The 25,525-nt window shown below is 41.5% G+C and overlaps 1 protein-coding gene and 1 pseudogene across 1 annotated transcript; one reads left to right on the forward strand and one right to left on the reverse strand.

The window, feature by feature from the left end:
* Window positions 1-25,525, forward strand: part of LOC139450817 (uncharacterized) — a 456,581-nt pseudogene that overhangs the window by 367,452 nt on the left and 63,604 nt on the right.
* On the reverse strand, window positions 22,707-24,050 carry LOC139449363 (beta-1,3-galactosyltransferase 1-like). The gene has a single exon (XM_071230704.1). It carries the CDS (start codon window positions 24,048-24,050, stop codon window positions 22,809-22,811), a length of 1,242 nt encoding a protein of 413 aa, XP_071086805.1. The 3' UTR covers window positions 22,707-22,808.

Below are 25,525 nucleotides of genomic sequence, written 5' to 3' on the forward strand. Positions count from 1 at the left end.
TCGACAGCGCCATCTATAAACACAGGTCATTGAGTTGGCAAGTCCATTTAACAACAATGAGGAACAATAAATAACACGTTGACTGTTTTATGAAACTTCCATCAACTCTTTTAGAAGTTAAATAGAGATGAACAAGGGCTATATTCTCATATCGCACCGGTTGAACGAGATTATCATACGTCACAACATTGTAGCTGTGAGAAGTATACATATTGTTTTGGCCGACAACATTTAGGGTGATATCACACACACACACACACACACACACCTATTTACAGCTTCTGAGCTGTATTGTGGACTTAGAACGTTGTTTCAACCCATTCAGTTAAACAAGCAAATTGTATCACAGAATACAACAGGGATTGGGTCAATATATTACAATATATGATACAATACAATATCAATTCATAAGAAATTAGATTTGGGGCGGTCGCCATAATATAATATACAGTCATTAATTAATTTTTCATAGGGACACTGAATTAATTTTTTACCCTTATTTTATGGTTTAGCTCAAATGATATGTTATATGGATCCATGTTCGCACGTGGAAAAAAGGTCCATAAAAGACGTGCATCTTAGGGTCGACGGGTTATATTGTACTTTTATATCATTTTAATCTGATTCATTTTTATTTGTTTTGTTTATTCAAAATGCTAATGAAGTAGAAAAAACCCGATATGAACACGTGGTTGATAATGAATCGTGTTTGAAGAAATGAATTCAACCAAAAATAATAATATATTTGACTGATATCTTCAGCATATTTTAAAACTCGAAAATACGTGCAACTAGCGCCAAAACGTTTTGACTTCATTATTCATAGCATCGTCTTTAGACATTCGGACTTGGCCCCAACATTATCAATTTAGGACGCAAGCAATAATTGTACCAGGCGTCGCGGTATTCCGCTCTATCTACGTACATGCAATGTGTATCGAATTTGATCATTCTTGTCACAACACATACATGGCGCAATACGCTACAGTATACTATCCACACAATCAGTGTTGACAGACAGGTGAGTCTGTACACAGATAGAGCGAGGGTATGTGAAATGTCGCATCACTCAACCAATGATTGTGTGACTGAGCTTTGAAATTGGCCTCGCGAAGTTGTCTCCCTTAGTAGCTATCGCGAACACGCCAAGTGGGCCCAGTTCATCCACTTGCTGGCTGGCTTTTGGACAAAACAAATCATTGGTATTGACAAAATCAAACGTTTTTGTTTCAAAGTACAGTCGATAATAAACATGAATACTTCTGAATATATATTTCAAAACAAGCCTATTTTAAGAAGCGGAATTGCACTCCTATTACTCAATGAAGTCGCCCTAATGGTTGAAGCCAATCCGAATTTGTTACTAAAATCATTAAATAAATACACGCACCTAACAAATGTAAAAATAAAATTTATTCCAAATGTTAGTGTCACGCATAGTTACTACGGCAAATAACGGTCCTCAGTACCCATGTGTGTCTCCTTGTAGGTATTAATGGGACAGAGTAGATCCCCAGTACCCATGTGTGTCTCCTTGTGGGTATTAATGGGACAGAGTAAGTCCTCAGTACCCATGTGTGTCTCCTTGTGGGTATTAATGGGACAGAGTAGGTCCTCAGTACCCATGTGTGTCTCCTTGTAGGTATTAATGGGACAGAGTAGGTCCCCAGTACCAATGTGTGTCTCCTTTTAGGTATTAATGGGAAAGAGAGTAGATCCCCAGTACCCATGTGTGTCTCCTTGTAGGTATTAATGGGACAGAGTAGATCCCAAGTATCCATGTGTGTCTCCTTGTAGATATTAATGGGACAGAGTAGATCCCCAGTACCCATGTGTGTCTCCTTGTAGGTATTAATGGGACAGAGTAGATCCCCAGTACCCATGTGTGTCTCCTTGTGGGTATTAATGGGACAGAGTAGGTCCCCAGTACACATGTGTGTCTCCATGTAGGTATTAATGGGACAGAGTAGGTCCCCAGTACCCATGTGTGTCTCCTTGTAGGTAATAATGGGACAGAGAGTAGATTCCCAGTACCCATGTGTGTCTCCTTGTAGGTATTAATGGGACAGAGTAGATCCCAAGTACCCATGTGTGTCTCCTTGTAGGTATTAATTGGACAGAGTAGATCCCCAGTACCCATGTGTGTCTCCTTGTGGGTATTAATGGGACACAGTAGGTCCTCAGTACACATGTGTGTCTCCATGTAGGTATTAATGGGGCAGAGTAGGTCCCCAGTACCCATGTGTGTCTCCTTGTGGGTATTAATGGGACAGAGAGTAGATCCGCAGTACCCATGTGTGTCTCCTTGTAGGTATTAATTGGACAGAGTAGATCCCCAGTACCTATGTGTGTCTCCTTGTGGGTATTAATGGGACACAGTAGGTCCTCAGTACACATGTGTGTCTCCATGTAGGTATTAATGGGACGGAGTAGGTCCCCAGTACCCATATGTGCCTCCATGTAGGTATTAATAGGACAGAGTAGGTCCCCAGTACACATGTGTGTCTCCATGTAGGTATTAATGGGACAGAGTAGGTCCCCAGTATCCATGTGTGTCTCCTTGTGGGTATTAATGGGACAGAGTAAGTCCTCAGTACCCATGTGTGTCTCCTTGTGGGTATTAATGGGACAGAGTAGGTCCTCAGTACCCATGTGTGTCTCCTTGTAGGTATTAATGGGACAGAGTAGGTCCCCAGTACCAATGTGTGACTCCTTGTGGGTATTAATGGGGCAGAGAGAAGATCCCCAGTACCCATGTGTGTCTCCTTGTAGGTATTAATGGGACAGAGTAGGTCCCCAGTACCAATGTGTGTCTCCTTGTGGGTATTAATGGGACAGAGAGTAGATCCCCAGTACCCATGTGTGTCTCCTTGTAGGTATTAATGGGACAGAGTAGATCCCAAGTACCCATGTGTGTCTCCTTGTAGGTATTAATGGGACAGAGTAGATCCCCAGTACCAATGTGTGTCTGCTTGTAGATATTAATGGGACAGAGTAGATCCCCAGTACCCATGTTTGTCTCCTTGTAGGTATTAATTGGACAGAGTAGATCCCCAGTACCCATGTGTGTCTCCTTGTGGGTATTAATGGGACAGAGTAGGTCCTCAGTACCCATGTGTGTCTCCTTGTAGGTATTAATGGGACAGAGTAGGTCCCCAGTACCAATGTGTGTCTCCTTGTGGGTATTAATGGGACAGAGAGAAGATCCCCAGTACCCATGTGTGTCTCCTTGTAGGCATTAATGGGACAGAGTAGGTCCCCAGTACCAATGTGTGTCTCCTTGTGGGTATTAATGGGACAGAGTAGGTCCCCAGTACCCATGCGTGTCTCCTTGTGGGTATTAATGGGACAGAGTAGATCCCCAGTACCAATGTGTGCCTCATTGTGGGTATTACTGGGACAGAGTAGGGCCTCAGTACCCATGTGTGTCCCCTTGTAGGTATTAATGGGACAGAGTAGGGCCTCAGTACCCTAGTCCTGCACCATGACCGTGGAATATATTTATTTTATGAAAAAATAATAATCTAGAAATGCATACAAAAGCAAGTCTAGCCAGCTCAAGCTAGCTCTATCAGCATAGGGAATTTTTTTATTCCACAGAGTCAAGAAGGATATTGTGTAATATAAGATTTCAGAGACTATATGTTAGTCTATCAGTACCCATGCGTGTCTCCTTGTGGGTATTAATGGGACAGAGTAGGTCCCCAGTACCAATGTGTGCCTCATTGTGGCGACACACTGCACAACCCTCAACACACTTCACATAAACTCGAGTCTGGGCCGAATTTGATATGGTATTTCACTTGGTTGACACTGATATCTGTACCGTCAAGCAGTACAGAACCATCAAACACTGTAACACTGTACACTTCAGGTCCATTGCTGAACACTTTTAGTGGGTACCATTCAAATGCACGTCAGAAATGGTATTAAATGTAATGGATCGTTGCCAACTCGTCACAGATAGCCCACGTTTAACCGCATAACACACAGAGAGACCCGTAGGAATGAGGTAAATGAGTGCCAACCACACCCAGATTACAGGATACTTCAAACTGTACACGTGCAACCATCGTCGGACTGTTTGACGTTACAGAGAGACTGACGTCGTCCAGATAACAGGTGCTTGAGCACTTTGCATTTGCGCAACAGGTTCGTTATATCGACGGAAAGGGCAATAGCGTTAGGGCGCCGCATCAGTCGACGCTCTTTGCCTTGACGTCTCCGTGTGCAGGTATTCGAACCTACCACCCTTTCCGAGGAATGGCCGCATCAGTCAACGCACTGTGCTTTGACGTCTCCGTGTCGTAAGGTATTCGAACCTGCCACCCTATCAGAGGAATGGCCTTGACCTATGAACATCAACGTCGAATACGGCACTGGGCAAGGACAGGGCAAGTCTGGCAGATCTGTGACTGGCAGAGAGTGCTTTTTACTCTCGAATGACGATTCTGCACATTCCATTGTGACAGTCGTGCTCGGGTGTATCGTCACAAAGAGGGAACGGATGGCACCAGGTGGCATTCAAGAAGTGCATCCATATGGTGGCGGTGGGTTGATGTTTTGTGGAGAAATTTGTGGAAACCAACGGACGGAACTTGTCATCATCTGTGACAACATCAATGGATCTACAAAATGAAGTTTTACAACCGCGTGGTGTTAGTATTCCTTCGCGAACAGCAACAGGGAACACTCTTGCAACGAGCAACGCTTGGCCCACACTGCAAAGGTCGTCCAGGTTTGTTGTTGACTGCAGACAACACCGCCATACGTCCATGACCAGCTGGCTCACCAGACTTCAACCCTATTTAACAGTCGTGGGATCGTCTGAATCGTCAGATCAGGAGGCATCCTCATCCACCACAGAACTGTCAACAGCCGGAAGCCACACCGAGGGACGCATGACAACTGACTCCCAATGACGTCATCAGGTGTCTGACGACAACGTTGAGACGACGATTCGGGGCGTGCTTTGGCGCCACGGTGGTCATGTTCGATATTGCGAATGTCAGGTATCTGTGAACCAACTCACGTCAAGTGTACGTCACCTGTTTTAAAAAACACCCATTGATATGATCAAACACAACACCATCGAATAACCATTTCTTGTTAGTTTTAGTTTTAGCCACCATCAAACATAGGAGAATACTTTCATTTGCCGGGCAATTTATTTATGTTAGTTATTCTTAATAATTGTAAGTGCAACATATAAGTTATGTAAGCAATGTTGTGCCCCCAAGTCAAAGCAAAATGTTGAAAACAATACTCGTATTAGATTTAAATTTTCCCCAACAAACAAACCCCTGACAGTCTTACTGACAAAGAGTGATCCAGAGTTTTACCTTAAAACTCGGACAAGGCACTGTAGTTTCAGTGTGGTTACAGTCTGTTTTCCAGATCCTAGGGAATACATTAAATAATAAATCCAACTCTAGTCTAGAATGATTCGGCTGGCCTAGACTGAAATTAAGCATTGTTCGGAGATTCATTTGGGGAATAATGTTTGTTTGTAGTACCTTTTATATATGTTTTAAATACGATAACTTAGTTCTTGGACTAAATGTCCATGTGGTTTATTGAAATGTTAATGACCGAAATCTCCAAATGTAATATTACACTCTTTTCCCGAACACTGGAGACCTATGTATAGTGCTTGAGTGTTCAAAGAACAAAAACAGTCCGTCAGTGTCGTTAACCGTATATCAGGGTGATCGGGAATTTGACCTCGACCATCCTATCAATAGCCTGGGGCTGAATCTAAAGGTTAGAATGGCAAGGCATATAGATCACCGTCAACAATAGACCATGAACTGGATACTCCTGATTGTACCTTACACAGATAGGGACAACTATAAGGACAAATGATGGAATGGGCGTGGTCCTCTGCCACACCCGGGAACGTTCAGTTCATTTCAGAATCAGTTAATGAGTGATGTTGCGTTACACATTCATTTACGTCATGGCGATCTTTAAACGATCGTGTCCAACTCTAATTCGAAAGAAAATAATCCAACTCAGTCAACCAGTTACACTTTACGTGCTAATATACTAAATCTATTATTATGTCATTCGTTGCCAGGTTTGTTTGTTATTTTATGCATTTTATTCCAGCTATGTATGGTGAGTGAGTGAGTGAGTATGGTTTTACACCGCTTTTAGCAATATTCCAGCAATAACGCGGCGGGGGAAACCAGGAACCAGCTATGTATGACGGAGGCCTGTAAATAATCGAGTCTGGACCAGACAAGCCAGTGATTGGCATCACGATAAACGATCCACGCCATCGAGGTTCCATGCCACGCACTCATCCAAGGCAGCGATCATGACCACCCCGTCCATTAAATCACCCTGTACGACAAACACGGGTTGCTGGGGACTAAAAGTAACTCGGGATCCCAGAGGGTGACTGTGTAGTCATTGTATATTAGTGACTATTATTTAATACAAATTCAGAGCCTAATTCAGCAACATGATCCCAATTGGGCATTAAAACATATTTTTTCTATATTAAAGTCGCATAAAAAACAGCGCCAAGGATCACCGATTACTAATTACACGTGCGAAGTGGTCGACGCACCTACTTTGCCCATACTGTCTCTCAATCACCAAAATCACTTCAATTTTATCATGGACAGTACTCTTACATCCTATTTCTAAGGGTCGGAGTGAGTGAGTTGGGTTTAACGCCGCTTTTCACAGTATTCCAGTTATATCACGGCGTGTCAGCTTAATGTGGGAGGAAAGCCCGAAGTGATGCAGGTCTCAGACGTTTACCACTTCGGTGAAACCCACAAGCACGGGTTTGATGCTGACAAACCTAGAAACATAATCGGTACGAACCGGAATTCGAACCCACAATCATAGGTTTCTGGGGTGCCCAAGGGACGCACAGCGAATCGCGGCGCCATAGACGACTGGGCCACCCGTGCCCCCCTAAGGGTCGGAGGGGCAGCCTAGTGGATAAAAAGTACTCGTGACGCTGAGACGCTGTGGGTTCGGTTTCCCACATTGGAACAATGTGTGATGCCCATTTCTATTGGAATATTGCTAAAAGCGTCGTAAAACCAAACTCATTCACTCGATCCTATTTCTACAGCGAGTTAATTACAATGAGGCTATATGTCTTTCGCAAATCTGGAAATGATTACTCGATCACACAGACAAAGCTAAAGTGACATACACTCATACTATAAGACAGATCTTACCCGTGTTTAATTATTAGGATTACATTTTGATTTATATCAGAATATCTTAGCCATGCACATATTTAAAAATACAATTCTGAATGCCAGGGGAACGTGGAAACTATCAATCTCAACATATAAAACAACACTTTACATTCTTCCAACAGGGAGATTAATGACTATCCGTTTCAATCTAAGTAGACAGACATGCTTTTACGTGATAACACTTTTCAGCAGTTCTGTCGCGGAGTACGTAATTGACACCACGCAAGGGCACAATTGGAACATAAACATGTCAGCGATGCTGGCCTCATGTTTGCCGAGATATAATCAAGAGCAGCCGTCATATTTATTATCTGAACATGTCCACGCGATATGAAAGCGTTTGTGACTAGAGTTTCATGGTCTTGGGACGCTTAGCGTTCTTCACGCACGACGAGGCTCCTTAAATCGATATGTTATCAACATCAGCATCCGAGTAGGTCAAGTGCGGGCAGGGGTCAAACTACCACATACAATAACTGATATTAAGCAGTGGCTTTAAGGGCAGTAGGAACATCATGGCAAGTGCGTGGAAAGGTCACTAATTATGCTTATCAATGTTCTCCTCATATACCGTGGTAAACATGCATGGATGGAGGTTAACGCCGATTTGATTTGACAATGAACGGAGGCAGCGAGTTGTACAATTACAACCACCACCACCACCACCACCACTACCACTACCACTACCACTACCACTATCACCACCACCACTACCACTACCACCAACACCAGAAACACCAGCACCACTACCACTACCACTACCACTACCACCACCATTACCACCACCACCACCACCACTACCACCAACACCACTACCACTACCACCACCATTACCACCACCACCACCACTACCACTACCACCACCACCACCACTATCACAACCACCATTAACACCACCACCACTACCACTACCACTACCACCACCACCACCATTACCACCACCACCACCACCACTACCACTACCACTACCACCACCACTATCACCACCACTACCACTACCACTACCACCAACACCACTACCACTACCACCACCATTACCACCACCACTAACACCACCACCACTACCACTACCACCACCACCACTATCACCACCACCACTAACACCACCACCACTACCACTACCACCAACACCACCATTACCACTACCACTACCACCACCACCATTACCACCACCACCACCACCACCACCACCACCACCACTACCACTACCACTACCACTACCACCACCACTATCACCACCACTACCACTACCACTACCACCAACACCACTACCACTACCACCACCATTACCACCACCACTAACACCACCACCACTACCACTACCACCAACACCACCATTACCACTACCACCACCACCACCACCACCATTACCACCACCACCACCACCACTACCACTACCACCACCACTACCACCACCACTATCACCACCACTACCACTACCACCAACACCAACACCACCACCACTACCACCACCACTACCACCACCACCACCACCACTACCACTACCACTACCACTACCACCACCACCACTACTACTACTACAATCACCACTACCACTACCACCACCACTACCACCACCACTATCACCACCACTACCACTACCCTCACCACCACCACCACCACCATTACCACCACCACTACCACCACCACCACCACCACTACCACTACCACTACCACTACCACTACCACCACCACCACTACTACTACTACAATCACCACTACCACCACCACCACCACCACCACTACAATCACCACTACCACCACCACTACCACTACCACCACCACTACCACCGCCACCACAACCACTACCACTACCACCACCACCACTACTACTACTACCGCTACTACTACTGCTACTACTACTGCTGCTGCTACTACTGCTACTACTACTACTACTACTACTACTACTACTATTACAATTTATATACATTTGTATCCCGCTGCTGCGACACAACGCAGGCCCAAACTGCATTGAATTATTACCCCGGGCATAGAGTCAGTGCATTCAGCTTGCATTCCCTGCTCACTTAGGGCTGATACAAGGATGCTTATAGTAACTAGGTCATATCATGTTATGAAGTACGTATGACATAAACATATATCAGCCGTGTTTGTGTCCTTGAGCAACACATTCATTCGACATATTCACAAATGACATATTACGTGCAACATAAACGACACAACCGAATGCGAGCTGGGACACGTTTATGGTATTAGTATGTCCTCTGGTGTGCTGAGTCGGGCAACACTTAAACGTGTATAGTGACCATTGTATCTAGATACGTATCGTACTGTGACCAGTGTATCTAGATACGTATCGTACTGTGTCCAGTGTATCTAGATACGTATTGTACAGTGACCAGTGTATCTAGATACGTATCGTACTGTGTCCAGTGTATCGAGATACGTATCGAACTGTGTCCAGTGTATCGAGATACGTATCGAACTGTGTCCAGTGTATCTAGATACGTATCGTACAGTGACCAGTGTATCGAGATACGTATCGAACTGTGTCCAGTGTATTGAGATACGTATCGAACTGTGTCCAGTGTATCTAGATACGTATCGTACAGTGACCAGTGTATCGAGATACGTATCGAACTGTGTCCAGTGTATCTAGATACGTATCGTACAGTGACCAGTGTATCGAGATACGTATCGTACTGTGTCGAGTGTATCTAGATACGTATCATACTGTGTCCAGTGTATCTAGATACCTAAGTGTAGCGACCAGTGTATCGAGATACGTACCGTGTGATGACCAGTGTATCGAGATACGTATCATGTGGTGACCAGTGTATCGAGATAGTATCATATTGTGATCAGTGTATCGAGATACGTATCATGTGGTGACCAGTGTATCGAGATACGTAGCATATTGTGACCAGTGTATCGAGATATGTATCTTGTGGTGACCAGTGTATCGAGATACGTATCTTGTGGTGACCAGTATATCGAGATACGTTTCATGTGGTGGCCAGTGTATCGAGATAGGATCATATTCTGATCAGTGTATCGAGATACGTATCGTGTGGTGACCAGTGTATCGAGATACGTATCATGTGGTGACAAATGTATCGGGATAGTATCATATTGTGATCAGTGCATCGAGATACGTATCGTATTGTGACCAGTGCATCGAAATACGTATTGTATTGTAACTAGTGTATCAAGATACGTATCATGTTGTGACCAGTGTATCGAGATGCGTATCGTGTGGTGCCCAGTGTATCGAGATACATATCGTGTGGTGACCAGTGTATCGTGATACGTATTGTGTGGTGACCAGTGTATCGAGATAGTATCATATTGTGCCCAGTGTATCGAGATACGTATCATGTCGTGATCAGAGTATCGAGATACGTATCATGTGGCGACCAGTTATCGAGATACGTATCGTATTGTAGCCAGTGTATCAAGATACGTATCATATTTTGACCAGTGTATCGAGATACGTATCGTCTATCTATCGTCACCAGTCGACCGGGATACGTATTTTGCCTAATGTATCGATATACGTATCGTATTGTGACCAGTGTATCGAGATACGTATTGTGTAGTGACCAGTGTATCGAGATACGTATCATGTGGCGACCAGTTATCGAGATACGTATCGTATTGTAGCCAGTGTATCAAGATACGTATCATATTTTGACCAGTGTATCGAGATACGTATCGTGTGGTGACTAGTGTATCGAGATATGTATTGTGTGGTGCCCAGTGTATCGAGATACGTATCGTGTTGTGACCAGTGTATCGAGATATGTATCGTTTGGTGCCCAGTGTATCGAGATACGTATCGTTTTGTTACCAGTGTATTGAGATACTTATTGTGTAGTGACCAGTGTATCGAGATACGTATCATGTTGTGACAGTGCATCGAGATACGTATCATGTGGTGACGAGTGTATCGAGATAGTATCGTATTGTGCCCAGTGTATCGAGATACGTATCGTATTGTAGCCAGTGTATCAAGATACGTATCATATTGTGACCAGTTTTCGAGATACGTATCGTGTGGTGGCCAGTGTATCGAGATACGTATCGTGTGGTGGCCAGTGTATCAAGATACGTATCGTATTGTAGCCAGTGTATCAAGATACGTATCATATTGTGACCAGTGTTTCGAGATACGTATCGTGTGGTGGCCAGTGTATCGAGATACGTATCGTGTGGTGGCCAGTGTATCGAGATACGTATCGTGTGGTGACCAGTGTATGCAGAAACGTGTTGTGTGGTGACCAGTGTATCGGATACGTATCGTACAGTGACCAGTGTATCGAGATACGTATCGTGTGGTGACCAGTGTTTCGAGATAGTATCGTATTGTGACCAGTGTATCGAGATACGTACCATGTGGTGACCAGTGTATCGAGATAGGATCATATTCTGATCAGTGTATCGAGATACATATCGTGTGGTGACCAGTGTATCGAGATACGTATCGTGTGGTGACCAGTGTATGGAGATAGTATCATATCGTGATCTGAGTACCAAGATACGTATCGTCACCGGTGTACCGAGATACCTCTTCTATCGTCACCAGTCTATCGGGATACGTATTATCTTACACACCTGTGGATGAGAAACCCATTTGAGATGCCTGGTATCAAACCACTCTCCTACCCAGAGATCCATGCGACCAGCATAGTACCTCTGCCATCGTATTGTATCGTGACTGGTGTATAGAGATAAGTATTGTATCATGGCCAGTGCTCCGAGAAACGTATACTATCGTGATTTGTGCATCGAGAAACGTATTTGATAGTGACCTTCTGTATCGCTGTGACCTCTGAACATGAAATGGAGGTACTAGCGTTAACAAATCTTATCATGTAGGCACACAAACGACATCATATCGGGTACTCAAACAAGATTGGACACTCACAATCTTTTAAAATGCTTTTGTGCTTTATACGACCGACTCGCTAGATTTAGCACACTCTGTCATTCTATTTGAGGACCATCCACCACCTGAAAAACACACCATCATCAGACAGATTCACCGTCTTGAACACTCGATCTCATTCCGTTTGAAGCACACCCACACACTTCAACACATGCCATGATCCTATACAAGACAGTTCCAACACACAGTAGTGCTATATAAGGAAGATTAGCTGGCCTAATGAGCCAAGGCAATGACAGAATAATAGATCTGGTAGATCTCATAATTAAGACTCACTTTCGTATGCTACCCCCGGGTCAAATTAAGATAATGACTTTGGGCTCAATATCTCTATCGAACAAACTTTGCCCATGTTTGGCGAGAAAAGTCACAACAAGCAGGAAACAATAACCAAAGATTTTTTATTCCATGCAAGTTTATCGGTCGACCCTTTGTTAGAAATTTATCAACGGAAGCTTTTTTTTTCAACGCCTTTGGTGGACGCTTCGTTGTCATGCCGGGTGACTTTCTCTCGCCATATGTCTTCCAATTGTTTGCTGAAATATATAGTGTTGTTATTCGACACGACAATGGTATATCACTGACAATTCATTTTACCACAGTATGCTGCAGTTACGCAAATATTCCCATTACTTGCACTTAGTAAACACCTGCAACTGCACTTGATAGGTTAAGAAATGATGGCACAAATAGAAATATTCTAACATGTTCACCTCTGCCCAGAGTGTAAATGTTTGGTACAGTTATCTGAAATGTGGCAACCAACGGAAGTTTACGGGGTCTGCGGTATGCTAGGTCATATACATGCGTTAATTTAATAACTATGTTATCTAATTTTTTTCTAAATTGATTCCAGACTTGCAACATAAACTACTACACTGTATGAGTAAGAATACTTCAAAAAACTATCCGACAGCCAAACTGTAGTTCTGCGCCACGACTGTGGGATTCGTGTTCATATTAAAATGGTTTTATTAAAAGCCGAGGCAAGTCTAGATCATGATTTCACACATGAAAACAACAGATGTTATTCTAGTCAAATGGGTGAAAGTGTAATATCCTGATGGCAGTCAATTAGTTCCCCAAAGAGGTGGAATGTAAACTACTTACTGATACTGATACTGATAATGTTAAATTAACAAATAAAATATTTGAAAGGAGTCTGGATAGGTCATCACACTGACATGTCCGACCTGAAGCGAGTGTCGATTGCAAACCTGAAGCAGGAGTAATGAAGAAGAGATAACATAAAAAAACACGTGAAGCAATTATCTATTGGAAACCGTAAATCAAAACAAAATCGTGAAGCAGTCATCTATAGCAAATCTGAAGCAGTAGGGATTTCTCTAAATCGTGAAGCAGTGGTCTATTGGAAACCTGAAGCATAAGTAATCTCCCCTAAACAATAAAGCAGATATATTACTAACCCAAAACAGTAGTGATCTAAACAAACCGTGAAGCTGGAGTAATCTAAACAAACTGTGAAGCAGGAGTAATCTAAACACACCGTGAAGCAGGAGTAATCTAAACACATCGTGAAGCAGGAATAATCTAAACACACCGCGAAGCAGGGGTAATCTAAACACACCGTGAAGCAGGAGAAATCTAAACACACCGTGAAGTAATAGTAATCTAATTAAACCGCGAAGCAGGAGTAATCTAAACACACCATGAAGCAGGGGTAATCGAAACACATCGTGAGGCAATAGTAATCTAATTAAATCGTGAAACTTGAGTAATCTAAACACACCATGAAGCAATAGTAATCTAATTAAACTGTGAAGCAGGAGTAATCTAAACACACCGTGAAGCAGGAGTAATCTAAACACACCGTGAAGCAGGAATAATCTAAACACACCGCGAGGCAGGGGTAATCTAAACACACCGTGAAGCAGGAGAAATCTAAACACACCGTGAAGCAATAGTAATCTAATTAAACTGTGAAGCAGGAGTAATCTAAACTCATCGTGAAGCAGAAGTAATCTAAACACACCGTCCAGCAATAGTAATCTAAATACAACGTGAAGCAGGAGTAATCTAAACATACAGTGAAGTAGAAGTAGAAGTAATCTAATTAAAACGTGAAGCAGGAGTAATCTAAACAAACCATGAAGCAGGAGCAATCTAATTAAACCGTTCAGCAGGAGTAATCTAAACACACCATGAAGTAGAAGTAATCTAAACAAACCGTGAAACAGGGGAAATCTAAACTCACTGTGAAGCAGGAGAAAGCTAAACACACCATGAAGCAGGAGTAATCTAAACAAACTGTGCATATCTATTGCAAGCCTGAAGCAGTAGTAATCTCCCCAAAAACGTGAAGCAGTTATCAATCTCGCTAAACAAAGATCTGATGACATCCCATTACAAACAAATCACGTCAGGACAACCTTTCGCGAACTTTGACCGACCAATCAAATGACTACTAGTAAGTCGACATTAGCCAATGAAAAGTCAGAAAGCAGCTATCTCGAGCTACACGACAATAGTTTGTTACTTGCGACTTCCTTTCCAGTCGACGTGTTGGAAACTAGTTTGACAGTACTTATGGCAGTACTTCTGACGGGATATGTAACGTCTCTTTCGTTTCATTGTTTATTCTTTTGATGCGAGAAATAGACGAAGCTATCGTTCGGAACTCCCCGTGTTAACCTTTTCGAGGTTGCATGATTAGAAAACACATTCTGGCTGTCACTTAAACCTGATCTGGTAAGCGACGCTCTGATTGCTCTGATTAAAGGTCGTTTCTCACATGACCCGTAATGTGATGTCCTCAGATCTTTGTTAGCTGTAGCGAGAACTAAAATATGATTCTAATGCAAGATTGCATATTTTCATGATATTCCACAGTTATCTATTGCAAGCATTACTAAGAAGTGTGTATGATATTAACATGCCGCTTAGATGTGTGTTTATGTCCAATAATCCTCGTGTACGGAACATGTTAAAATCGTATAAAACATCATTCATATGTACAACAGTGAACATGCTATCCCAATTTGCGTTTGTTAACCATACATGTTCTATTTGTTGAGAAAATGTAATGATTTTGGTGAAGGAATTTATTATACACCAGCATTAGTAGATGCGTGCGTGCGTATGTGTGTGTGTGTGTGTGTGTGTGGGGGGGGGGGGGGGGGGGGGGGGGGGTATGTGTGTATATATGTGTCTGTTGTGTGTGTCTGTATGTGTATATGTGTGTAACATGATCGTTTATTAATTCAATCATGAATACATGCATTCGATTGTTGATATAAATACTTTACAATCAATAAAGCAACCTTGATTATGATTTGATTGTCTTCTCGTTTATTTTGAACATTCATGTCGTTTCAAATACAAGCAATAAAACACTTCAGGAAGAGAATTTATGGATGTTATTATGAGGAACACAACGTTTCGGAGTACATACTTGCGCCTTGATCGGGTGAATAAATGCTATGAAGCAGAAAACATATATATTTGTACCTGCAAGAACAACAAATGTAATACGATAACAAATGAGGAAACTTAACACGGGAAGCCAACAGTTAATTGACGCTGATAGATATTTAAGAGTTAATTAGCGCTGAAAAGTCTCAGAATGGATACTAGATAGCATATGTGTTCGGAAACATATTTGTAATATATATGTGTGATTTCAGACAAATCTTTAGAAAATAGATAATATACTATTAGTTAGAATGCATGTGTGAGTTCGGAAAATATTTAGAATATAATGTATTCAAACACATATTCATAAAGCACGAGTAAGATCAGACATATTCATAAAAGCACACGTGTATGGGTAAACGTGTATTACATGTGACAAGTGATTACGAATATTTTCTGTTATGTAATGAAAAATGTAGCGATCTAGTAGACATCGACAAGAGGGGTAAGTTAGTATGAACGCCCGTTGCACTATTTACGTGTTTCATTTAAATGAATTGGTAACTGTATAACATGTATACAAATTTAACGGACCCCTGAAGATCCTGGTTAGAATTATAGGTCTTCAGCAACCCCTGTTTGCCGTAAAAGGCGACTAACAGGATCGGGTGGTCAGGCTCGCTGACATGGTTGATTGGTTGATTGGTTGATGCATGTCATCGATCCCAATAACGTGAATTGCTCATGATGTCAATCACTGGATTGTCTGGTCAAGACTCGATAATTTACAGACCGTCGTCATATAGGTGGAATATTGCTGCGTTACACAATAAACAAACAATATAAATTCAACGCAGAGGCCAAGTCGAAATACGACATTGGTTTATGGAACTTTATTACTCAGAATGAGTTGTGAATAGTTTAAACATAATATATGTTTGATCATTATAATAAAATGACATACAGGGACAATTGGGGATGAACGTCGCGTCCAAGATTATTGCACTTATATAGCGACGAGTGTGTGTGTGTGTGTGTGTGTGTGTGTGTGTGTGTGTGTGTGTGTGTGTGTGTGTGTGTGTGTGTGTGTGCAACCCTAAACGTTGTTCCAGTATGGGGAAGCAAACCCAGACTTTTGCGAGTGAACACCTTACCTACTAGGCTGCCACAAAAGGTGTTGATGTGAACCACCGCAGTTGGGGATGACGACGACAGCAACCAGTAACCCGGCAATTAGAGAACTGAAAAACGTTCTGGTCACCAAGACACCAAGTAGTGTTTAATGATAGGTTGAGAGTCCTTTGGCGGGACATAAGATCCTGTTTTGACGTTTAAGCCAATGTTGTAGGATGTAGAATCCTTCATGACGCTAATCGTTGTCTACAACATTCTCCGATGTTAGTTTGGAGGTCAGCTTCCTGGTTATTTAAGAATGATTTCATTTTAATTTGGTTACCGTTTTTAAAATGAATTAGTCATTTTGCTTCGAGTAGTATATACTCACCGTCAATAGAAACGCGAATACCATATCTGTTGGTTAATATATGAAGAATTACTCATATTCAAGAGATATTAGATTGGTTCGACGCACAAACGAACACATTTTCATAACGTTCATACGTTTCTATATGTTTCCATGGTTCGCGTTTCTTTTGGCGTTGAGAATATACAGCAGTATTCCACGAGACCGAAAGAGCAGTCATAAATTAGTACAAATAGATCCAGGCGCCCAATTGAATTATGAGCGATTGTCGTGCATCACTTTTCCCCATTCGTCACCACTCGCCCCTTTCCGTAACCTGCAAGAAGACTCGTTCCCCTATCGATGAATGTTATGTGCGAAAATACGACAAACCAATCAGAATCCGCGTATGGTTTCAAGTTCTTCGTCAAAGAATCCCTCAGAAATAATTTTTGATTTTACATATGTCTTGTATCTAAAAATATATCCAACACACAGTTAAATGTGTTCAATCACACTGTATAATTCCGCATGTCCCGATGTGCTTTATATTGCTTCTGAAATATATATAATATATGGGGAACTATATGTGAACCATTACGCAACGAGTTGACAGTTGTTTTAGGTATGCCCGTTTGCGCTAAGACGGAACCCGGTCACAAAAATGGCCACGAGGGGGGCACGAGTCGCTATTCGGCTTGTCCCGGAATAACACGAGTTGGTCACGAATGCACTTTTCCCAAGGCAAGGGAGGTAACTGACTATAATAGTCCAGTGGAAACTGGACTTTTATAGTCAGTTATCTCCCTTACCTCGGGAAGATGGTCGTGTATGTGATCGATGCAGTGTGGTTGGGGTCGCTGACTTGGTGGATTGTCTGTCATCGTGACTCTAGGGTGTATTGCTCATAATATCAAGTTGTACCCGAGTGCAAATTACATGATGCGCACGTAAAATCACTACAACTGACTTTCGTTTCTGTAATATTTCCTCCCAGTTAATATCCCTTTATGGTTGGTTTTTGGTTTGTTGTTTAACGCCGTACTCAGCAATATTCCAGCTATATGGCGGCGGTCTGTAAATAATCGCGTCTGGACCACACAATCCTGTGATTGACATCATGAACAAAGATCCATGCAATTGGGATCGATGACATGCATCAACCAAATCAGCGAGCCTGACAACCCGATCCCGCTAGTCGCCTCTTACGACCTGCATCATCGCCTTTTTATTGCAAGTATGGGTTGCTGAAGACCTATTCTACCCCGGATCTTCACGGGTCTATTACAGGAATGATGCAGATGAGATAATAATATGTAGTTTAAATTGAAGATTGTTGTTATAGTTACAAAAGATGCAACTGCTGACAAGCACTGATTGCATGAATTTAACTGTGGGGCAAAAGAAATGATACCGTTTTTTATGTAAATGAAAAGTGAAAAAAGATGTTAAATTTCGATTATGTTTATTTAACCATCACACATTCCTGCCACGGTCTGTAAGAAAGGAATCTGCAATCACATGATTCCCTACCATGTCTGAAATGTAAATTTGTGCCGACAAAGCAAATTCATTGACTTTCAAAGATGAGATGTCTAAGCGACCAATCAGAAGTTGAGGACTATGTAATTTTTTTTTATTTTTAAAAGTTTCAAATTAAACTATATCTTAGAAAATAGACCCACGTAGAACCTTCCTTTGAGTGCTTGGCGCCAATACAGTTCATGTTTGGGATGTAATATCGCCAAATCAAAGATGTGATAAAATCAACTGAGAGGTATAGTCTCGTTTGCTCCTACGTTTATGAAGCATGCTATGTGTCAGTTTACAGATTCCTGCTTAGGCGACATAATTAAATTGTATTTAACTAGCTCTGGATTCGTAAAATATTTAACGGATATATCGTTGACGAAGATCGAAACTTGCCTCACAGAAAGTGATATTCATTCTCGATATAATGTAACCCTGATTATAAATATTGCAGTCTTTTAGTCAATTGTATATGTAAATATTTACCAGATTTAACATTGAGAAAGTGTGAACTACAACGAAGCTATTGCTGAGAGGGGCCGTCGGATTGCCTTGTGGTTAAAGTGTTCGCTCGTCACCCCGAAGAACTGAGTTCGATTCCCGACATGGGTACAATGTGTGAAGCCCATTTCTGGTGTCTCCCGCCGTGATATTGCTGGAATATTGCTAAAAGCGGCATAAAACCATACTCACTCACTCACTATTATTGAGAATATCAGTTATTAAATATTGTATATAAAATATATCCTTATGGTAGGTGTAAATACCAAACTTGGGACTACTTGATAGCGAAAGATGCCAATTGTCATCATAGTTATACAATTAACTACGTTGATAACGAACACGCTAATAACGAACTGGCGGATTTAACGAACTGGCGGATTTAACGAACCGTTTTGGTCCCGTACATTTGCTGTATATATGCTATAAATGTGCAGACAGCAAACTACGGTTATAACGAACTAAATTTAGTGGTCTCTTTGAGTTCGTTATAACCGTAGTTTACTGTATTTCAATCGTGGAACAAATTCTGTAATAAACGATATACTATAATCTACTTCCTACCCACACATACATGTACATGACCAAAACCATATAAGGGATATAACTCTTGACACCCAGTTCATTTCACCATAAAAAAAGAAGCCGGTCATGCGTGTGCTCAGTCATAACTATATAAAGGGCCATAAAATCAAAGATTGTTTTCTGTAAGTTACCGGGCCTCTAATAGACGCCGGCCTCTAATTTTCTATTGAATATATGTGTTTGTTGAGACTGCATGAACTGTCGTTGCGTTGTAATGTCAGATGTAAAGAAGCTATAACTGTCAACCGAATTTGTAGGATGTGTAATACTGATAGCATTTCATACTTGATTGCGAGGCATATGTATTGTTCAGAAATAATTATATACCGAAATGGCATACTTCATCAAACATTTGTAAATTGAATAAATTCCTGACTTCTAATGGTGTGTCAATCCTTAACACATGTGCGTTAAAGAAGCTCTGAAATGTAAATATGCACTTGATAGTAAGTATATTGTGTCATCTACCACTTAATTGCCATATATATATATATATATATATATATATATATATATATATATATATATATATATATATATATATATATATATATAAATATATATATATATATTACTTACTCTTTAGAATGAAAACATAAATGAAAAATCAGTAAGTCAAGAGCTAATCATATACCCCCTGCCCTCTTGTTGACCTAATCTTCGCAGTCAACAAAGCGTGCATTCATATGCCTGACAAAGCGGCGTTAAACTCCACCCAGTCTGTCAGTATGCTTAGCGAGGGCGCGACAAAGGTTGTAGCGGGAATGTACCAAGGATTTACAGAAGCGTTAACCTGCTACAACTGTGTGAAGATGTATGCGACAGCTGATCAGGTTAACTCTATTAACACTGAAAATGTGGATAAACGTTTTCCACATCTGAATCTACAGGTAGCGACAAGAATATTTCTTGAAAATGGCGCTTCATCTAACGAGACATGAGCTTGAAGAGAATAGAATAAAAATATAGTATTTCTACTCATTTGAAGTACTACATTACAGTTTCTCAAAAATTACAAATTAAGAACTATCTATCAATCTTACCTCAAAGCAGTTATACTACCCAAAGTGTCTGTATTCATAGCAGCGTTTATCCCAATTCATTCACTCTTACACCTACATTTGTAAAATCATTTTTACCATTGCCGCAATATAATATATATATAATTATATTTTAAAGCAGCATAAAACCACACCCATTCTTACGAAATTGCACGACCCCACATTTTTATTCGATGTTGTCCTCGACCCAAGATCGAAGTGCTTGGAGACAGCACGGGGACAACACAGCGGTCCTGCCACCAGTCAATAGTAGCGTCTTACAACAGACACGGGCTTTTTAAAGTTCCATTTCGGCAGGCAGGTTTAAGTAGAAAGAAATCCTGATCACTGATTCTCTGTATCAAGCGCACAATATGACCAGTGGTCGATATAGCTAATCATGCCTAGAACTAGCAGTGATTAGACGTTTCAGTGGTGGACACTATCGGTAGCCACAAGGAACAGTGAGTTGGCGAGTGGGCTTTGGAAAGTTTTGCAGTTTAGTGGGTGAATGAGTTGGGTGTAAAGTCGCTTTGAACAGTTTTACAGTTTAGTGAGTAAGTGAGTTGAGTTTAACGCCGCTATGAACAGTATTACAGTAAAATCACAGCATGTCGGCAGAATGTGTGAGGAAAGCCCACATAGTCCAGGAAAAATAAGGTTTCATTTGGAACAAATTGCAGCAGAATTTATTTCACCACAATGCATTTCTACAAGGTCCCGGAAGCAACATACTAAGAGTCCCAAGCAATCCCAGTTTGGGAAATATGTCAAATTTGCATAATCCAATATGGCCACCAATTATCAATATATGTTCCATATTTCAGATGTTTTGATGAAGCATATGTTGTATTGCGAAACAGCCGTATTATGTTTCTAAAAAAAATTCACAACTACTGAACGTTTTCGACTTATTGACAAATCTTCAAAATTTCAAGATGGCCGCCAATTTCAAGATAACCGACATGTTTCCTAAATGTGTGTTTACACTGTTGAATCTTTTAACTCTAAAACAGACTGCTAGGACTTATATGCATATAACTTGGCACACTAACTTGCTGAAGTACGGTTAACACATTTAGATAGAAACTCCGTCACCAGAGTCCCCTGGCCGCCAAGAGTTTGATGGCTAGACATAGAATATCAATACACTGTTGGTCTCTGATGACATATTTGAGTGATTTGAACTTCTTCTTTGGGGTAAACAGACCCAAGGATGCATGTGGAATACTCAATCATTTGCATAAATCCAATATAACCACCAACTATCAATATTTATCTCTTAAATTATATGTTTTGGCGAGTTTAAATATAAATAAAACATAAGATAAAATCAACTGAGTGGTATGGTTTGTTGGCTCTGCAGTTATAATAAAGGCCCAAGTGATTTCTTTGTCACAGCCTAAAATAATACATATAAGCAAAATAAAGACAAGGGCGCGGTCCCTTAATCTGGTCCGGTTGTGTGAGGCGTCGCTATAAGCTCTGCAGAGTTGAATCCTTACCTGTGTCCCAGGATCCGCTGATATCTGGGTTCAAATCCCAGATTAGCCCCGATTATGATCCTTTGATCTGCATGACACCAATATTTGTTAGTTGCACCACAGTCGTAAGCAGTCACAATCTGTATCACTTGGGTTTTCATCTCGCTGATCCGCCATCATTTAACAAAAAGCACTGAATCCGTACCTCTCACTCATGCTTGGCAACCAGCTCAGGGCGCCGTTTATGTTCCTTGTATTATGTATTATTGCAACGTTGTTCATACAGCCATGTTCCGCTAAGCTTTCAGCTTCAAACTTGAGTGGACACCTTTCCCAAATGCGATCAAAATTGTTTGGAATACTTTTACTTGATTCTTACCTTGGAGAAGGTACATTCACAAAGTTTATTTTATGCATTCCTTGCGACATTACAAATCTCCATCTTATTCAAGAGATAGCTAAAATACCAGCAGGATAGATAAACAAGATGGTAATCTGGACATAATATGACAAAACATTTTATTATTTTAAACAGATAATTAGCGGACAATATCGATCTCTTGAATTTAAACATTAATTGAGTGTAAGGAATCGGGAGTAGTTCTATAGGTGCATCTAGTACCTCAATGACATCGCCTGATACACGAGGTCGAAAATACATTTGTTTGAGATTATTCTGTTGGTAAATATCAATCGTCAGTGTTCGTTATCATATTGTATTTGTTTCCAGTGTCTAAAGGGAATAGGACCACAATGAGCTGCCCGGTCAATGACAATTGCTTTTCGGTTAAGTTCCTTATAATCAAATGTCTTATTCCTTGGACACTGCACCAAAATGTCGCTGAAGTCCGTTCTTTGTACCCCGGCTTTCATGGCCAACACAACACTCACATACACGTCATCCATGCTCATTAGTCTGTTGGTTTTAGAAACCTTGTACATGGCAGCCCAGCTTTCTGGAGTTGTCAGGTAGGCGAAGCCTAAACAAAATGGCGGCAGAACAGAAAAGGGATACTCCGATTCTGGGGTGTGCCATTTTGACCTTTTGTTTCTGCTAGGACGTTGTCCTCGTAACAATTTACATCCAATAGTGAGCCCTTCAGGTTTAGTGCTCAGAATGTGGTCAATAATTCTGTATGGGTTCACAAACGTGTCGTCATCCAACTTCAATATATGTTTCGCGTTACAGTTGTACTTGAACCAGTGCATTGCCATGATGTGTTTTCTCACAAGATTCTTGTAGGAGTCTGGGAAATTTCCCTGCACAATATCGCCATACATTTGGGACTCGTATCGCAAAGCATTCCGTTCTCGTTGTTTCTCCACCGCTGCTAACATGAATACAACGGTTTTATGTCTGTCTCTGTAAGATCCAATCGATCCAAAGGTTTTTCGTATCAGATTCCTCTTTTTGGTATTGCCAGGAGCTGAATGAATGATAATAACCAAAAAAGTGGAACCAGATCTACAAGCATTCGAGTTTAGGGAAAACTGGAACCTGTGAAGATTAACAAAATGGTCTTTTGTCTCATTAGACTTCAGTTGAAAGAATTCCGATATAACGGGAGATAAGTCTTTACCTAAGGTAGGAAGGAAAACTGGCGTGGTTGTTCTTGTTGGTGACGTTACTGCTGCTGTCGAGGGAGAACGACGTGCTGATGTCACAGTAGGCAACGTGTCTGACATACGTTTCCGCGTGAGTGTTGCGTTGGATAGGTGACCCTCATAAATTCCATGTGAAGAAAGTTTTCCCACAGGACGAGCGACGATGTTCGTTCGACCATTTACCACCCCATAATTTACGGTGACTTTGCAAAGGTTGTTTTGTTTCAATGTCGACCGATTTGACATGGCCCATGTACTGATATAAAGGTACACGGATATGCACAATAACACGACACTGGAGTAGAAGTATCTCCGTTGAAACATAAAACCCATCACCAATCCGTGAACTGCTCGACAGTTGTCTGGAGCCCAGTGGTCATATGACCACTTGTTTTAATACTTGGCGCCGTAATCTGAAACAAATATATGACAGTTTCACAAGTTGAGAGTGCGTATGCCTGTAATGACTATGAGTGAGTATGGTTTTACGCCGCTTTTAGCAATATTCCAGCAATATCACGGCGGGGGACACCAGAAATGAGCTTCAAACATTGTACCCATGTCGGGAATCGGACCCGGGTCTTCGGTGTAACGAACGAACGCTTTAACCACTAGGCTACCCGACTGCCCCTGTAATGACTATGCGACAAACAAGGCCGAGTGAAACACCCAACCGATTAAGCTGTTCAAGTTTTATCACGTGTTTATGTTCACTAGTTAACTAGGGTGGTGTGAACCTTCTCATTTCTGCCTCAGAATACATTGCGTTTAAAACATATTCCCGCCATATCACCGAAAGAGCAACGACGACTGGTAATCACACATTGAACCTATGCGATAACTTAACACCCAGTGGAGGAGAACGCTATTCCTTTGATGTCTGTTGTCTGCAAATTCGATTAGCAAAATCTTTACCAAATATTAGTTTAAGATATTTGACAAGTTGACCATACAGTTTTGGAATACATTTTCACCTTAAACCATTAATAATTTCTGCTTAGTTTACAACTTTCCTTTTCGGGACCAAAATATGTCCTGGATAAACCATTGGCTATTTGTTATAACATATTTCCATCAACATCGATCGAAATCAGTTAAGGCATCCGATTATTAACTTCCTTGTGTTTAAAGTACATATGAGGAAAGGAATTCACACGCTTTGAACAACTTCCCGTAGCTGTATAGAATAACTTTAGATAAACTGTGGGGCACGGGTGGCGCCACAATTCGCTGTGCAGAGTTGCCTCCCTTGGACACGCCAGAAACCTATGATTGTGGGTTCGAATCCCGGTTCGCCCCGATTATGTTTCTAGGTTTGTCAGCACCATTCCCGTGCTCGTGGGTTTCACCGAAGTGGTAAACGTCTAAGACCTGCATCACTTCGGGTTTTCCTTACACATTAAGCTGATACGTCGTGATAAAACTGTAATACTGTTAAAAACGGCGTTAAACCCAACTCACTCACTGACTCACACTGATAAACTATTCCTTCTAAAATGCCTTCGTATCCTGTTATACACACGGTGATATGCGTGGGTTATCCCAGTTGATCAATAAATCCTCTCTCGATACCCGGAAATGCGGTTACTCAAGGCCCGGTCATCCCATGTCGCGTGATTTATAGCGGGGTTTGAAGTCTGGAGTTGGGTTCGGTTATACGGGTAGCATGAATGTTGAATGTTCCGTTGTTGGTCATACATACCTCCATGAGATCTAAACTTTGGTAGTTCAGTCCCCTGGCCTCGTCACACGAAAGGTCATAGCAAGGTAGAAAACATTTTTCCTGGTGAAAGTTAACTTGAATATGA

Source organism: Haliotis cracherodii, unplaced genomic scaffold (genome assembly GCF_022045235.1).
Source record: "Haliotis cracherodii isolate W230 unplaced genomic scaffold, xgHalCrac1.p SCAF_8, whole genome shotgun sequence".
NCBI classification, from domain to species: Eukaryota; Metazoa; Mollusca; class Gastropoda; order Lepetellida; family Haliotidae; genus Haliotis; species Haliotis cracherodii.

Excerpts from the sequence above, each read along its gene's own strand:
- LOC139449363 (XM_071230704.1), bottom strand. The coding sequence starts at position 24,050 with ATGGGTTTTATGTTTCAACGGAGATACTTCTACTCCAGTGTCGTGTTA.